The 18,226-nt window shown below is 36.5% G+C and overlaps 1 protein-coding gene across 2 annotated transcripts in view; it reads left to right on the top strand.

Moving 5' to 3' along the window:
• Window positions 1-16,987, top strand: part of PALS1 (protein associated with LIN7 1, MAGUK p55 family member) — a 52,555-nt gene extending 35,568 nt beyond the window's left edge. For both annotated transcript variants that reach the window (XM_021679726.1, XM_021679727.1), the window contains exons 8-14: window positions 768-951; window positions 2,680-2,751; window positions 3,328-3,399; window positions 5,840-6,007; window positions 6,698-6,900; window positions 7,688-7,798; window positions 14,136-16,987. In XM_021679726.1, the coding sequence (XP_021535401.1) occupies window positions 768-951; window positions 2,680-2,751; window positions 3,328-3,399; window positions 5,840-6,007; window positions 6,698-6,900; window positions 7,688-7,798; window positions 14,136-14,312 (987 nt within the window). In that variant the 3' untranslated portion in view covers window positions 14,313-16,987. The remainder of the gene's footprint in view (window positions 1-767; window positions 952-2,679; window positions 2,752-3,327; window positions 3,400-5,839; window positions 6,008-6,697; window positions 6,901-7,687; window positions 7,799-14,135) is intronic.
• Window positions 16,988-18,226: the final 1,239 nt, after the last annotated feature.

Genomic DNA, 18,226 nt, shown 5'->3' with positions numbered 1-18,226 from the left:
AGTTGTTAGGCATCTGCCTTCAGCTCGGGTCCTGGGATCGAGCCCCGCATTGGGCTCCTGCTTGGCGGGAAGCTTGCTTCTCCCTCTCCCACTCCCCCTGCTTGTGTTCCCTCTCTTGCTGTGTCTCTCTCTGTCAAATAAATAAATCTTTAAAAAAAAATTAATTTGATTTAGATAAGTTTAGCAGTTTGGGGTGTGATTGTTTATGAATCTAAACACATCCCTTTGAAAGAAACACTGAGAGAAGTCGAAGACACAGTTACATTGACCGTGTATTCAGGAAGGGATGACAGCACCTGGGAAACAGACACTCTTCTATGAAGGGGACAGATGTGGTGAGGTTTAGTCTGCCTTTCCAGGTGGTTGTAGTTTAGAAATTACATACCTTATTGCAGAGTCATTGTTTTCACCGGTCAGGAATGGAGGGTGAAGGGGTCTCAGTTACATTCCCTCCTGCTTCTCTCAAGCCTTTGAGGCCCCTGAGCATGTCAGGTTTGTTAGTAGCTAACAGTGCAATGCTCTGCGTACTCTTATATGGTTTTGTTTGTTTTTTACTCTTGTACATGTTTGCAGTCAACAGAGAGATGAACTTAATTGAAGAAAACAGAAGCCTGAGAAAATACTGCTGTTACTTAACTAAACCTCCCTGCTTTCAACTCATAATTGCTTTACACTAATGAAAAATTGTAACATTTTAATGTTTACGCTAAATATTTTGTTATTTTATCATTACTCTTATTTTGATTTTTACCTTTTTTATCTTTTAGATCCATGTGAAAGCTCATTTTGATTATGACCCCTCAGATGACCCTTATGTTCCATGTCGAGAATTAGGTCTGTCTTTCCAAAAAGGGGATATACTTCATGTCATCAGTCAAGAAGATCCAAATTGGTGGCAAGCCTACAGGGAAGGGGATGAAGATAATCAACCTCTAGCTGGGCTCATTCCAGGTAAAAGACAATACAGTAGAACATATTTAAAAGAACATTTAAAATACAAGCCTTCACAGAGAAAAACTCACTTTTTCATGTCTTTTAAAAAAGGATGTAATTACTTTTTCATGCAGTTGGGTCTTTATGTGTATTAATAAGGTCACAGAAAGCTACACATCCTCTGTTTTAAAATCCAAAAGCTAAAAACAAGTTTTGTCTATACTCAGTCATATTTCAGAGAATGAGGAATGGGCTTCTTTTATTAACTTTAGAGGATGATGCTATACCCTTGATTCTTCACAGTAACAGACATGGGACATTCCTCTAAAATCCCTGGAGTACTGAGTAGCCATCATGTTCTGCTTAGTGCTTGTGCCAGATATCAATCTGGTATCTTCTCATCATGCCAGCCTTAGCCCATAAATATTTATAACTAGAGTATATTGACTGATTACATTGAGTTTCTGAAAGATGCATCAAGGGGATTTGGGTGATATCATTTGTAAGTCTTTTTATAGGACAAATAAAGTGTTAGAATTAGAAGATTAAAGAGGTCATATTGTCCACCTCCCATTAATGTCTGCTGCCATTACAACAGTCTACATACGTATGTACTATAAAAATGTGCCATAGAAGTACATGACTTAATGTTTTTAAACATTTTAAAGTGTAACTGATCAAAATTATTTTGTTCCCTATTTTTTTCTGAATCTGTCAAAATCAGATACTTATTTAAAGAAAAATTTTTTTTACTTATTTTTAAATTTTAATGCTCTTAAAATTTCCCCTGTCATCATAGTTACTTGTTTTTACTAGGAATGCAATCTGTATAGCTCCTAAAGATAACCTGGTTATCTTTAATACTTCTTATGTATACCAAACTCAGTATTAATGTTTTTGCTTGTGTTCTTATGAAATGCACTAAATTCTACAGATTATCCCAACATAGATGGAATTTGCTTATTGATTTCAAGAAATCCTTGGCTTGAAACAAAAAGAAGATATAAAAATTTTAAAAGTAGTAGAACTCTAATCCAAATTTTCTAAGTAAAACCACTTTTATCCTCCAGAAAAAATACATTTGATTTTAAGGTAGATATCTGAAAAGAAGATGAAAATCAAAAACCTTGAGAGCCTCCTATATTAAGATCTTAATTCTGACAGGAAAAACATTGTATGTTTTTCATATATTTATATCACTGGTACCTTAAAGGTGGAAATAAAAAAAATCGTTAAAACATACACGTACATATGAAGAAAAAGGGATTGAGAATAATAAATGCAAGGGAATATATTGAGTGGTATCTTAAAATCAAAAAGTGATGAATGTTCACATATTTTGTAAAGTTAACTCCTGGAATTAATTTGTTTGATTTGAGATAATTCTAAATGATCCAGAACCAGGATCCAGCATAGTACTTTCCACTTAGTAAGTGCACAGTGAAATCTTTGTAAAAATTGAACTATTAATTTTTCTAACACTGGTTTATTACTTATCTTTTCTAATAGATGATATGTCTATATTCTAGTAATACATGTCCTAGGATTGGTTGATAGTGAGGTTGAAACTTAATACTTTAAACATTTGGAGGCTTATAATCATAGCTGACATACTCTCAGATGGTGGCAGAAAGATTTAAAAGGAAATATAAATGAAAAGTTACTTCTGGTATTTTCCCCTTGATTAAAAAACAAACTTACATTCTTTTGTCTTAAATTTTACTGTCTTTTCTTCCTGCTATTAAGGGAAAAGCTTTCAGCAGCAAAGGGAAGCCATGAAGCAAACCATAGAAGAAGACAAGGAGCCAGAAAAATCAGGTTGGACACTTAATATTTGACATTAATGAAAGGTTTCTTGGGTCTCCATCTGGAACTATGTTTAAATTTACATATCAGGAGGCGCCTGGGTGGATCAGTCGGTTAGGCAGCCAACTCTTGATTTCAACTCAGGTCATGATCTCAGGGTCCTGGGATCGAGCCCCACATTGGGCGCCTCACTTACTGGGGAGTCTGCTTGAGGATTCCCTCTCTCCTTCTGCCCCTCCCCCTGGTCGTGCTAGTTCACTTCTTCTCTCTCTCTCTCTCTCTCAAATAAATCTTTTTTAAAAATTTACATATCAGAACTGTCAAAAAAGATGTATTCATGGTAAGAGTGATATGAGAGGCAATACTAATTATCTTAGAACTCTAAAGAAAGGACAAGATATAAGAATTAAAGATCATCTACAGTGTGAGACTAATGGAAAATTACAACTGTTTCACTGAAAAATAGTTCTATACAACAATATGTGTTAAAAATTTAAATGGAAAACTGAGTTCTTCAATTTGAAATACGTAGCTCTGTTCAGGGAAACAAGTATCACGTTTACAGTTATGCTTTTAATTGTTCAACAGGAAAACTGTGGTGTGCAAAGAAGAATAAAAAGAAGAGGAAAAAGGTTTTATATAATGCCAATAAAAATGATGGTGAGTTCGGGCACCAGGATGGCTCAGTCAGTTGGGTGTCCAACTCTTGATTTCCGCTCAAGTCATGATCTCAGGGTTGTGAGATCGAGCCCTGAGTTGGCCTCCGCACTGGGTGTGGAGCCTGCTTAAGATTCTCTCTCTCCCTCTCCCTCTGCCCCTCTCCCCCCCCCCACTCCTGCTCTTCCCCCGCCCAAAAAAATGATGGTGAGTTCTACTCTTAGATATAGCTGGATTTATATCTGAAAGAGGTCCATATCTAACACTTGAAAGAAATTAAACTGCTGTTTTCAGGGAGTTATATTTCTAGTCCTGTTTTGCTTCTTAATGTAACATATGCTTAAGAAATTCATTTCGCAGAAAGTATTTTCTTTTGGAATCCTATGAGTAGTGCAGCATTTTGAACTTAGAGAAAAACTGGCATAAAAATTAAAGTACAGTGTGGCATTATATAGTGTTATATTGATAGTTTTGTTTTTCCTACTTAAATTCTTTGTGAAATTAATACATACCTCTAACAAAATCTAACAATATGGTTGTATTTTAGTAAAAATGAGTATTTTGTCTACAATAACTCATGTCACTGAGGCAACCCATTCCACAGAACCTGCTACCTGCTGGCTGAGTCAGGCACATACAGTTTTTTGTTTTATTACTAAAATTAAAAAAAATTTTAAGTGTAGCGTCTCTTCTTATCAAAGACTCTAATAACACAGGGCTTGTATTCCCAAGTGACAGCAGTCTGCTGGACCTGAGTGATGGCTGTTGTCTCTCTATCTTAGTTCAACAGTTTCCACCACATCCAGTTATTATAAACTCAACCTGATTTTACTGCTTTTCATTACCTTCTTGGTTGGTCCTTTTGTGCATTAGAATTTGCTACCCCTGCTTTGGTTCTTGTCAGAAAGAAGCCAGATAAATAAAGCAAGGGCACTCCTAACAATTTATAAGGCTTATTCTCTCAATACCTTCAGATATTTTTTTTTAGGCAGCATAAATTAAACACGAAAATAAAATGTTACAGATTATTGAAAAATCCCATTTAAAACTAAATCTGAGATTCAATCTACTTTTTTTCCAAAATAAACATCCTTAATACTAATCGAAACATTGTATAGCTAAGATTTACTGAATTTTTAATCCTTTCCTCTGTATTTGGGTAAGTGATTAATAATCTGTTTCTTCATTCTTTGAAACACACTAAATTGGTTCTGCTCTAATAGCTATTATGCTACAGAAAACCTGCAAATCTGAAGCTTACAGATGTATAACTAAGTCTTTATAAATAAAAATGCTGCCACAATCTGATTGGACATGTTACAAGAAAGAACTCTGAGTTTTCAGAGGGCACAGCATTTTGGGAAGGGCAGGAATTACATTGCTATTCATAATGGTGTCATCATAATGAATATTTTTATTAATAATAACTATCATTTATAATAACCATTCTCTTCCAGGGGTAGTAACTATATGCTTTAGATACCCTCATCTTAGGTCTCACAATAAATTCCTTGAGATTATAGATTAATAAATTGAAGTTCAGATATTAAAGATCTGCTTAAATTCTTAAAGCTAATATAGAGCTAGAATTTAGACAAATACAGTTTGAGTTCCTACTCTGCACTCTGTGCTAAGCGCTGGCAAGACTAAGATGATTGCCTGCCCCCATGGAATTTACAGCTGAGTGTGACTATACATCTGATGCTCTTTCCTGGTCAGGGGAAGTAATATGAGTGGGAAGATGGCAGGCTGCTCGTTGTCTGCCTTTGTTTCTTACCACTTGACAGCTCTTATTTCATCTGGATTATGGGCTTTAGGAATGTTATCCCACCTGTCACAATTTATACCTCTTCTTGAATCATGACCTCAGGTTACTATTCCAAGTTTGGATAGCACAAACTGATTGCAAGTTCTGTAATCAGAACTACTTTCTCTGATAACACTAGTTTGTAGCTACTATTTTAAATATTTGTCTATGCCAGGAATTGTGCTTAGCATATATATTGTGTCTGATCCTTAAACCAACCCTCTAAGTGTAGTATTAGTATCCCCGTTTTACAAAAATGACAGACCATATTCTCATTAGTTCATCCCCTGGTGCCCCACCCTCTGTCAAAGTATGGGCTGCCAACTAGCTATTTTACAGTACAAGCAGTACAAGTAGTTTTATTATATTAAAACATTCAAACTACGAAGAAAGAGAAGCAATAAACGCTTCTAGAAGGATTAATATATTGTCTGATTTATTTTCATAGTATTGGGAAGTATATATTGATACTGGAAAACATTCATATAATCCTACCCAGTTATTACTTATCTTGATTCAAAAAGTTAAGCGTTTTTATTAATAAATTGTGCTTTTTTCCAATTGTTTTGGAAGATCTATATCTTTATAACATGGCAATCATTCTGTCTGAAGGGCTTAACTTTTTCTTTTTCAAAGATTATGACAATGAAGAAATCTTAACTTATGAGGAAATGTCACTTTATCATCAGCCAGCAAATAGGAAAAGACCTATCATTTTGATTGGTCCACAGAACTGTGGCCAGAATGAATTGCGTCAGAGGCTCATGAACAAAGAAAAAGACCGTTTTGCATCTGCAGTTCCTCGTAAGTTTGGATGCATTCTCATTTTCCTGTGCTTTTCAGTTGACCACCTTAGAACCTAACTGGAGGGAAATTTTTCATCCAATTCATTGAAACAGTTTTGCCCAGGAAAGAGGAACTTTGTTTTAATAAAATCTTTTGAGAATTTGTAATTCAAGATAGTCATTATTGAGACACTTCAGTTTTTCCTATGGTACTAATTATTTTCTAAATGAATTTCAATTTGGGCTTCTTGCAATTCCCTGTTCAATATGGAATCAGCTCCTGGTTTTTTAAACTGATGCAGAAGACAAAAATTTAGACCTAATCTCTGAACACAGAAGTTCTGTTTAGATTATATAATATCTGGGGGGTGGGAGGGTTAAAAAAAAAAAATCTTAGTGGAAATAAACTTTAGGAAAAGATGAGTGGCAGTGTTTTAAATGTCAGAAGTAGTTTAAAGTGTAAGCATAAAATGTGTTAAGGCAATTAAATATAACTATTATTAAGATACTAAAACCACATTTTTGTTCATTTCTCAGTCTAGAAATAAAATGAATCAGTGTTAAATACATGGGCTCTTAAGATTTCCTCAGTTCATCTTTTTACATTTCATCTGTATTACAAAATTGAAATTTTCCCTGACTAGCAGAATTATCCCCCAACCTTCCTCTGATCCATGCCCATTATTTTTACCTGATTTTGTTTGCCTAGATACAACTCGGAGTAGGCGAGACCACGAAGTAGCTGGTAGAGATTACCACTTCGTATCACGGCAAGCATTTGAGGCAGACATAGCAGCTGGAAAGTTCATCGAACATGGTGAATTTGAGAAAAATTTGTATGGAACCAGCATAGATTCAGTACGGCAAGTGATCAACTCTGGCAAAATATGTCTCTTAAGTCTTCGTACACAGGTAATTAAAGTTCTCATACATTTTTTTCCCCCACTGATCCTCTATGTTTTTTAATGGACAAAAGAGCTTAGTCTCTACTATTTCAGTTATAAACATTTGATTTAAGAAAAATATAAATTACTAAATGCCTTCAGAATTCCTTTATATTACTTGGGCTAACATATTTATCAAAGCACGTTGTCTTAATTAATGATGTTTTTAGATAGAAAAGGGCATGTTCCTGTAATCCCTGTTTTGGTAGAGTGCTTCACTTTAGGAACACATGGTCATGCAATGGCAAAGGCAGGATCAAAACCAGTCTCTCGTAATTCAAACAGTCTGCTTTCTTTTGGGTGTACTTTTCCAGAACTTCTTTTGTGTGTGTGTGTGGAGTTTCTCTTTCTATTCTGCTTGCGTTTAGACCCTGGCACATGGTAACATTACTGCTTATTTCTCCTTCCTCCAAAATGGATTTTGAATATGGTTATTTATAATCTTTATGTGATCTTATTAGAGGATATTTTAGCATCACAGTTGTAGACCTTCAATGTCATTCATTTTTATTTCATTATATAAACAGGGTAAGCTAATTTTGTGTGTGTTTGTGTGTTCCAGGTACACAATATATTCTTACAGTGAATGGTAGGATCTGGAAATACTGTGAATTGTTTGTTACAAAGATGTTTGGAAACACTCATAGGCGATGTTTGGTTTTTTTTAATGACATTATTATTCCAAGTATATTATTGGGAAGTAGTTAAATAATGAAAATTATTGTAAATATCCAAAATATCTTTTGTTTAAATAGTCCTTGAAGACTCTCCGGAATTCAGACTTGAAACCATATATTATCTTCATTGCACCCCCTTCACAAGAAAGACTTCGGGCATTATTGGCCAAGGAGGGCAAGAATCCAAAGGTAAAGTTATTATAGTGTTGTACTGTTCCATTGAAAATAAACATGAAACAGTCATGATGTAACATGTCACAGTGCTTAAAAGCTATATCAGCTTTAGCTTTCAAACTGATTATTCTTTCTGCCCTATCACTTTTCCCAAAATTGCTGTTGTTGCCTCTGGCTGGACTGTGGCAGCTCTCCAAAGCAGGGGCCTTCTCTTGTTGTTGCCCACACATTCCCCATAGCTACCCCAAATGTACGGTTACCTTTGATATTCCTTGAAACATCCTTAATCTTCTTCACATGGGTCTATGTTATTTCCAGTAGGGATTACCGTAACCCCCTGCCCTCTACTCCCAAGAAGAAAGTTCTCTGCAGATTCTTAGGAATTACCCACTTTTTTCTGCAGATACTCTGTATATGTGGGGAGCCAAATCTTGCTTTTCTCTGATTGAAATTTATGTTCTGTTTGTCTTCTCCCTTTGGTCTTCTCACATGATCTGAAACGGTAAATTTTTTAAAAATTATTTTAGATGCAGGACATGGTTGAGGGTCGTTCACATTTTACTAAACATTATTAATAATAAAATTATATTAATGTGTTAATCCGAAAGCATTGACTTTATTTAAATGTGAAATGAAAACTGTCAAGTGACTTACTATATTGAAGTAACAAATACTTTTCCTTGTTTTTTGCTGATTTCTTGAATATTTTTGTTTTACAGAGGAATCATTCAGTTCTCCTCATTTCATCTGCTCTCTCTAAATCTCCTTAAAAGCCATAAGCACACATCATAACACACTTCTTTATAAGATCCTTAAAAGTCAGTAAAAGCATATCACTCCTTTCCCATGATTCTTGGCTGTACACCATAGCCACCAACCATCTTTCTTCTTCCCCAAGATAGATCTTTTTCCATTCTCAACCTACTTAGTATTTCTTATTCAGTCTATATGTGAAGGTTGTATTTTTCAATGTCTTAGGCAATAGACAGTCAAGGATTTTCCCATCCTACATGATGAGCATAATTCTGGTTGCTTTGTTTAGGCTAAATAGGTCGGCTGGCTAAAGTAGTGTTCACAACACCCTTTCCATGTTTGCAACACAATCATAAGTTCATAAATTAGTGGAGTCAGAGTATCTGCTGTTCTTAGCACTTGGGATGATACCAAAAAAAAAAAAAAAAAGAGAGACATGGTCACTGGCTGTTCTTGAGGGGGATCACAATAAAGAAAACAAAACTATGAAACTAAGTGCCCAGTAACTACTTTGGTAGACCACAAATACCATGGTTGTTTAAGGAAAAGGATGGACTAGAGTGGACTTCTTCCTATTTGTTCAGCCTAATTTTTCTGTTTTCTAATATGCACACTTATTTTGTTATGTTTTTCTTCTCCAAGGATTCAGTATCATGGGAAGGCTATATACCATTCCAAAACAGGTTAGGCAACTTTCTTTGGGTTGGTAGTCTCAGATAGTGTTCTTATGGGATTATTTATCCTATTATTTATTTTGAATTAGCTATCCCCAATTGAGTAAGGTCTAGAAAGATACCAATTATACATATTTTTAAAGGAAGAACTTAATCAGTACCAAAATGTTTTAACACTTTACAGTATGCTTGATTTTCTAATGAGAATTCTCTAATTTTTAAAAATTAACTTCATGAAATTATTTTATATACAATAAAATGCATGCGTTTTATTCAGTGAGTTTTGGCAAAATGTATACCTGTGTCACTGCCATGCCAGTTGAGATTTAGAACATTTTCATCACTCTAGAAAATTCTCTCGTGCTTCTTTGAAGTTAATACCCTTCCATTCTTCCCTAGGCAACCACTAATTTGTTTTCTGTCACCATAGATTTATTTTGTCTGTTCTAGAAGTTCATATAAATGGAACCATAGAGTTTAAGTTTGCATCTGGCTTTTGATCAGCATAATGTTTTTGAGATTCATCAACGTTGCGTCTAACAGTAGTAGTTCATACCTTCGTATTGCTGAGTGGTATACCGTGAGCTAAGTATATCACAAATATATTCATCAGTTAAAAATTATTTGGGTTTCCAATTTTGAGCTGGTGATTAAAGCAGCTCTAAACATTCATAGTCTTTTGGTGGACATCTATGTTTTCGTTTCTCTTGAATTGCTGGATCAAAGGGTAAGTGTATATTTTAACTATATAAAGCTGCCAAACTGTTTTAAATCCGTTTGATTCCATTTGTTCCCAGTTTGGTTCCATTTGTTCCACATCCTTACCAGATTTTGCTTTTGTTGGTTTGTTAAGAATTTTTGCCATTCTAGTAAGTGTGAAGTGTTATCATTAAGGTTTTCATTTGCATTTGCCTGATGACTAATGCTAGTATCTTTTCATGTAGTTATTTAGGCATATTCTTTTGTGAAATGTCTTTTTTTTTAATTGGGTTGTTTTCTTACAGAACTGTAAAAATTCTTACATATATTCTGGATATAAATATTTTCTCAAAATCTTTATCTTTTTTAATGATAATGTTTTGTGTTTTGAAAGATCAGAAGTGTTTTAGAGAAGCACACTTTTTTATTTTTCTTACGGTTAATGATTTTTGTGTACTGTCTAAAAAAACTTGCCTGCCCCAAGATTATAAAGATTTTATCCCATGTTTTCTTGTAAAACCTTTCTTGTGTTAGCTTTTACTTTTAGGTCTATAATCTCTCAAACTAATCTTTTCCAGTGTGAAGTAAGGGTGGTGGTTGGTTTGGTGTTTTTGTTTTTTTAACACATATGGAGGATATTCCATTGCTCTAGCATCATTTCTTGAAAAAGACTATCCTTTTTCCCACTGAATTACATTGATACCTTTTTTAAAAATGACCTGGCCAAATATGTAGCAGGAAGCAGAGTGGGGATTATTTCTGGACTCTATTCTGTATTTATGCTAATATCACAGTCTTGATTACTGCAGCTTTATTATAAGTCTCAAAAACAGTTGTTTGAAATACTTATACATGGTACCACATGGACGAACCTTGCAAACACTGTAAGTGAAAGAAACCAGTCACAAAATACCATATATTGTATCATTCCGTTTTATGGGATGTCCAGAACAGGCAAAACTACAGGGACCTAAAGTAGATTAGTGGTTGCCTAGGGCTGGGGTTGGGAGAGAATGGGGAGTGGCTTTCTATAGATATGGGGGTGTTGGCTGGGGAGAGGGAGATGAAAACACTCAAATTGTGGTGTTGATTGCACAGCTCTGTGACTATAGTAAAAACAGTTGAAATCATTCACTTTAAAATAGGTGAATTGTAAATGAATTCTATCTCAAGAAAAAGCCATTACTAAAAAAGAAAAATCCCAGCAGGTGTTTCTATAGAAAGTTAAAAGATGATTTTTAAAATTTATATGGAAATTAAAAGGAATAACTAAAACACTTTAGAAAACGAATTAAGTCAGTGGCGCCTGGGTGACTCAGTTAAGTGTCCAACTCTTGGTTTGGCTCAGGTCATGATCTCAGGTCATGGAGTGGAGCCCCGTGTCAGGCTCCACACACAGCAGGAATCTGCTTGAGATTCTCTTTCTCCCTCTGCCCCTCCCCCCCACCTGCCCCACTCTCACATGTGCTCTCTCCCTCTCTCAAATAAATTTTTTAAATTTTTTAAGATTTTATTTATTCATTTGACACAGAGAGAGAGAAGGAGAGAGCTAAGCACAAGCAGGGGGAGTGGCAGGCAGGGGAGAAGCAGGCTCCCTGCTGAGCAAGGAGCCCAATGTGGGGCTCAATCCCAGGACCTTGAGATCATGACCCGAGCTGAAGGCAGCTGCTTAACCGACTGAGCCATCCAAGGGCCCTCAAATAAATAAGTCTTAAAAAAAAAAAGTTGGAGGCCTTTTGTCTTTGTTAATTTTATTATTTGTCTTTCTATTTAATTGACTTATACTTTGGCTTTAATTTGCACTTGCTCTAGTTTATGAAGAAAACTTAGATCTTTAAGTCTTTTTTTTTTTTTTTAAAGATTTTATTTATTTATTGGAGACAGAGAGAATGAGAGAGAGAGAGCACATGAGAGGGGGGAGGGTCAGAGGGAGAAGCAGGCTCCCTGCCGAGCAGAGAGCCCGACGCGGGACTCGATCCAGGGACTCCAGGATCATGACCTGAGCCGAAAGCAGTCGCTTAACCAACTGAGCCACCCAGGCGCCCTAAGTCTTTTTTTTTTTTAAGATTTTATTTGACAGCAGAGCAGAGGGGCAGCAGGGAGAGGGAGAAGCAGGCCCCCCACTGAGCAGGGAGCCCAATGGGGTGCTCGATCCCAGGACTCTGGGATCATGACCTGAGCCGAAGGCAGACACTTAAACGACTGTGAGCCGCCCAGGCGCCCCTCTTCTTTTCTAAAACGAAGTTATAAATTTCCGTCTAAGCAGTTCCTTAGTTGCATCCTACAAATTTTGACATTGTTTTTTCTCATTTTTCTCATGTCTCTTCTCATGTTTGTCATTTTCTTCTTGAACAGATGGGTTATTTAGAAGTATGTAATTTCCACATATTGGGAGATTAAAAAATATTTTACTGATTTATAATTCCACTGTGGTCAGACAACATAGCCTATAAAGATGTGAATCTTTCAGAAATGTTTTCAGCCTTATTTTATGACCCAACGTCAGTTCTGTCTGGGTGCATGTTCCATGCACACCGGTGAGAATGTGTAGAGGCTGGTGTATCTTACTGCCTTTTTATTCCACTTATGTTTCCTCTCCTTTGGTATTTCCAGTAGTGCTTTTTATCATACCTAGAAGTGTTGAATAAAAACAAGTCCTCAATTGTAACTCTGTGCTAATTAGGAAAGTGATGGTGTTCTCACTGGATGCAGAATGTAAATAATCAGTTTAATTGTACTCTGAATCTCTCTGCTAGAATGGGGGCCTGAGAGTGGTAAACTGGTAGTATGAACTGTTACAGTCAATTTTGCCTACAGGCCAGTTTTTTCAGTCCAGAACTTTTTGAGCAAAAACATTTTGTTTCATCTTAGTCATGAATTGTAATTTGAAAAATAGGATGAAATTAAAACCTAAATTAAAATAAATGGTATAAGCCGTTTTGGCCAAAGACAAAATAATGCCTTAAATTTGATAAAAACTAGGTGGATTGGTTCTTTATGTGAATCTATATGAGATGTAGGGCTTTACATTTCAACTCTAGCACCACAAAGTTTAGATTGTTTTGACTTCTGGAATGTTCTTTCAATAGTCTTGAGATATGAGTAGACCTAAGTTTTAGCAAGAATGTTACAGTGTGTTCAGTTATAATGGTGTAGGAGAGTCCCCTAGGAAACAAAGGATTCTGTGTACCACAGCCAGATGCACAACATTCCAGAATGAAAATTAGAGAGCCACACAAGAAACTGCCTCAGGACAGGCCGGAGCTGTCGTATTTTTGATGTTTTCCTACTGTTAAAGAAGTTCAACCAGCTGAATAAGTTGTTTTGTATTGTGGGTCCAATATAGTATTGGTGTGTGACTTTTATATCGGAGACATTTGGACTTGAGTTAGTCCTCTTCATTGATGGGTGATTTGGGGGCAGTTTTACTTTCTTGAACACATGTGCCTGGTAATCAGAGGATTCTGTGTAAGTTTCACACCCTACCTTACTACTTGTTCATCTATGTGAAACAGCTGTTTCCTTTACCCAGTGTTTTAAAGTAGCCTGCTCTGTATCATTTCCCAAACTCTTCTTAGAATACTTTTTTTGCATCTCTAAAACCTACTTGGTGTACTGAAAACAGAGCAGTTTAAAGCCAAGTTAATTCCCCCAGAACATTAGATTATTAAATCTTGGGTTGACCGGCAGTGTTTTCATAAAGATACCCATTCTATTGATCCTTTTCTTTTCCCATAATGTTTACCCTGCTTAACTCTGTAATAGATCTAAAGGACAGCAGATCTTTATAAAGCCAAGAGTAGGTGGCATTTTGGGTCCTACCAACCTTGCTTCAACCTGAAAGTTTCACTCTGTATTACAAAAGATGTTATTTTTTAGGGAAAGGTTATGATGTTCTAAAATGCTTGAAAACAAATGTTTGTAGGGAATTCTAAGTAACAGTCTTTGCCTTGAAGCCTCTAGTGAGTAAAACAGAAATACATGAAAACCTGAGTAGCAGTATAAACAGGTTATATTGAGTCCCAAATGATTCAGTATGAGTCCTGAAGACACCAGAGCAAAGGATGATAATCACTGAGGCCATCACCGGGTTGAAGAGGAGCTCCTGAAGTGGCATATTTTGAGAGACAGCAAACAATAGGCCATTTTTTTGTTCTTCAGTCATCTCTGACTCATTGTGTATTTTGGTAAGGAATGGAATTACCTCAGTTTTTGTCTTTTTCCAGCCTGAAGAGTTGAGAGAGATCATTGAGAAGACTAGAGAGATGGAACAGAACAATGGCCACTACTTTGACACAGCAATTGTGAATTCAGATCTTGATAAAGCCTATCAGGAACTGCTTAGGTTAATTAACAAACTTGATACTGAACCTCAGTGGGTGCCATCCACTTGGCTGAGGTGAGGGAAACATCCATTCTATGATATGATTGGACTTGATCTGGCAAACTGCCACTAGGAAGAGAGCCCTGATACCTCAGCAAGACCCTGAGGTGGCAGGCCAAATAAGCTGTAGACCTGTTCTTTGATCTCAAACTAGTGAGAAAATTCCCTTAGGCAATTTGTGCATAGCAGTCTTTATTCTCTGTACGTGGCTTTAGAGGTTCTTGCCTCCTCTGGGGATTCTAAATGGAAGCTTTCAACAGACCAGTTCCATTTTATCCATGTAAAAACCTTTTCATTGTTTTCACCTAAATCTTTTCTGCCTGGTCTTATTTCCATGAAAAACCTTGTCTATATATACACAATGGTCCATGTCTCACATAGTTATAAATATTGATGCTGTTGAACAGTTAAAGGACTTCATGGCGGGGCCGGGTGGGGGGGAGCTGTGCTTCTGTGTACTGGGCAGGACAGTATTTGGTTAGAAGGCTGGTTTTGTCATCAGAAATATTTTCCTAAAATGTAAAAAAAAAATGGCACCACTTTGGTCTCAAGCTCCTCTGTTAGGCTTGAATTCATTTGTGTGTCTTTTAATTCTAAAACATTCCGTCAGAAACACCAGTTTTTTTAGCTCAGACTTTGTGGATCAGATTTTACTGCTTTACTGCACACACAACAGATTCTGATCTAGTTAAATGTATATGGCATATGCTGATTTTTTTAATGATTTTCTGAAGTTTTTGCTTAAATTATCACAAGTGATTCTATAACCTTGCTTCCTTCTCTGATCTGCATAGTACAATAGAATGTATAAGTCACACTTTCATGAATGGCAGATGGTCATATAAACTTTTTTCCTCATGATGCAAATCGTTTTTCATATACATGAGAGGACATAGCACATTTGACAGTTTTGCATTTTTATATGTGAGCACAGTATAATTTGATGACTGTGCCATATATAAGTAATAAACTGGAATTCTGGGATAAATATAGCTGCTGTACTGTATACTGATATTTAATAGGTGACAAATGGTCATCGGTAACACTCATTCAGCATTGGAATAAAATTATATCCAAGGGGAAATACTGTAACAACTGACTTTGAGATCACAAGGAAAGGATGACCTGAAAGTCATTTGAACATTATAGGAAAAGAACATGGGGGTGAGGGGGGAGTTAAGCATACAGAAGCAGGTTTTTATCCTATCGAGTTCTGCCTCTTAGCAACCAGAATGCAATGGCTTGCTAAATCATAAATGTCTAAGCTAATGGGATTTTCATACTGTCTCTACAGCTGTAGCTATAAAATTCAGCTTCTGCAATTGGCATGGAAAGTTAATTTGTAGTCTTTTCAAGTCTTTAGGGATGGTGTGATGTGTGTCAAACGACCTCAAATGTGAATGTCTTGATTTTATTTTTATGACTTTAGCTACAGCATTACCTGTTCCCAAAGCTAAACACTGGAATAACATGGAGTTGTCACTTAATTTAACATAAGCAATGGTTGTAAATGAGTAGTTTGTCTCGTTGTTGTGTATATATTTGATTTCTATGTAATTTTACTTGAACAAATGTAGATAGTTACGTTGCCTTTTCTGTTCAAATCTGCATGGCCTTGAAGTTGGCTGCAATGTGTCTTATATGGAAGTACTTTCAAGATAACCGTTCCTTAGGAAGAAAGTAACATTCCTGGGTCAGGGGAAGGAATGCCATACTATCTTTTCAGATCTGAAACACTCCAGTTTAGGACAGAAAACCAAGGAATATTAGCACTTAATCTTTTCAGTTTTCCAGTTTACTTTCTCTTAAGGAATGAAAGGTAGTCTATGGTAGACAATGGAGTTTTATGAGCTGCTTTTCATAACGGACAACTGTTTTTGGCCCTAAGATCTAAAAGGTTGGCAGTTGAAGTAGCTGTTGTGCTGGTTCCTGAGTTACCCTGCAGACCGTAGAGCCAAACGAGGGCCATGTGCTTTCACAGGCACATGCCATGTCATAGTATACTCTTAGCTGACAAGAGATTTGGGGGGTCAGTGAAATCCTACAGTTCTCTCCTTATCAGCAATGGGAGAGGGACAGAAATGTTTATGTCCCAAACTTTTCTCCGTCTCAGTGACATGGATGTGTTGATATTCAACACAGTCCCTAAACAAAGTGAAAACTTAGTTGTTGACCTCCTTAAAAAAAAAAAAAAAGCCTTGCTATACACCCAGTTGTCCAGCCGCTCTGGCCAGTTGCATTTCCGGTCCTTTGCGGCTCTGACTGGAGACCCCAGTGTGGGGGAGGTCTTAACCACTTACAGGAATGATAGCAATAGCTAATAAAATGCACGGGTAGTTCAAATAAGGAAATACCTTCCTTTGCTAAATTTTCCTAAGTCAGAACAAATGGAAAAGAATAGTATTTAGACTAATCCAGATTTGCTTTGTGTGAGAAATGTAGTATCTGGATTTTCTTTCTCCTTTTCTCATGGCCTAAGGAATAAGTATTGATAAGGAATAATTTGAATGTAGATTTGTGAATGTGTATGGAAACTATAAACCAGGGATTTAGCCTTAATAAAAGGTAACCTTTCTGACATCTATTGTTAATCCTCCTTTGTACTCTTATCTTGTATCTGCACTCTATTTTGAGTTGTCATACTGCACACTGTATTGTAAAAACAAAGTAAAATTATATTTCAAATAAAACCATTGAGTACGTTCTGTGTTTACATCCTCTGCTAGTCAAGGTTTCAACTCACCTAACCACTCGGTCTGCAAGTTTTTGCCAGAAATAAGTCCACTGGAACCTCTGCGTGAAACATAAAGTACCTTTTAATTTATTCTTCATGGTGGGGGAGTGCCCCCTATTGGCACAGACATAGGTTCAGTTTCCTTGTTTTAAAAACATTTTATTAAAGATAGCGTAACACTGGGAACTTAAACATCTTCTAGGAAAAAACGTATGTAATACTCGGGCAAATTCCACTTATATGCAGCCAAGGATTTGCGGGGACAAAGGCTAGGGATGTGAGTTGACAAATACATAACATTCACTTTTCTACTGTACCACTCTAGATCTCCCAAAGGAGGCAATCATACCAACAGAAAGGGTCACACGTACACACACATCTGGCTTTCTATTCATGATCATTCCCTTCCCCTATGGATCACATCACCCCACGCAACAAATTTGGTTCACAATTTTCTTCTGATTTCTAAGTTAACGATATGCTAAAACCATAAATTCATCACAGTTTTGTAGGGAGTTTAGCCAAGGCCAATAAAAAAGAGCTTTAAGCAGCCACAGGAGAAATCTAGATGCTTCTCTGGCCTCGGCAGGTGAAGGTGAACACTGAATTTACCTAAGTGAAAAACCATTAAGTAATCTGGGTTCTCATACCCTTCGAGCTATTTTTTGCCTCCTAGAGAGGCAGAACATACTGCTTAAGAACCAAGGCCTGCATCCTAGCTCTGCTGTCTGACCTGACAAAGCCTCAGTTTCCTCATCTGTAAAATGGAGAGAATAGTACTTACACTCACTCCGGTGTTGGGAGGATTAAATGTTAAGCCTTGAGAATAGGTAACATTGAACTGCTTAGGAACTCACCTGTTGGTTTTCCAATCACTCCTGAAGTTACTTACAGAATAAAACCTCCGATTCAAAACAGGGTTTGCCAAAACTCAGCTCCTCCAGGACAGGCCTTAGATCTTACCTTTACCCAAAGTTTTAAATATAGGGGAGGCAAGAAAGGTTAGAAGGGTATAAAAACACTGAAGGTAGACTGTCTGGATTTAAATCCCAGATTCACCACTTTCTAGCTTTTTGACCTAGGACCAATTACTCCAGCTCCTTGGGCCTTAAAGTTTTCTTCTGTGAAATGTGGGATTAAAATAACATGTGTATCTTATGGTTGTTGTGATAATATAAATAAAACACTTGAAGCAGGGC

Source organism: Neomonachus schauinslandi, chromosome 9 (genome assembly GCF_002201575.2).
Source record: "Neomonachus schauinslandi chromosome 9, ASM220157v2, whole genome shotgun sequence".
In the NCBI taxonomy this organism is placed as follows: Eukaryota; Metazoa; Chordata; class Mammalia; order Carnivora; family Phocidae; genus Neomonachus; species Neomonachus schauinslandi.
This window is presented reverse-complemented; position numbering and strand designations above follow the sequence as displayed.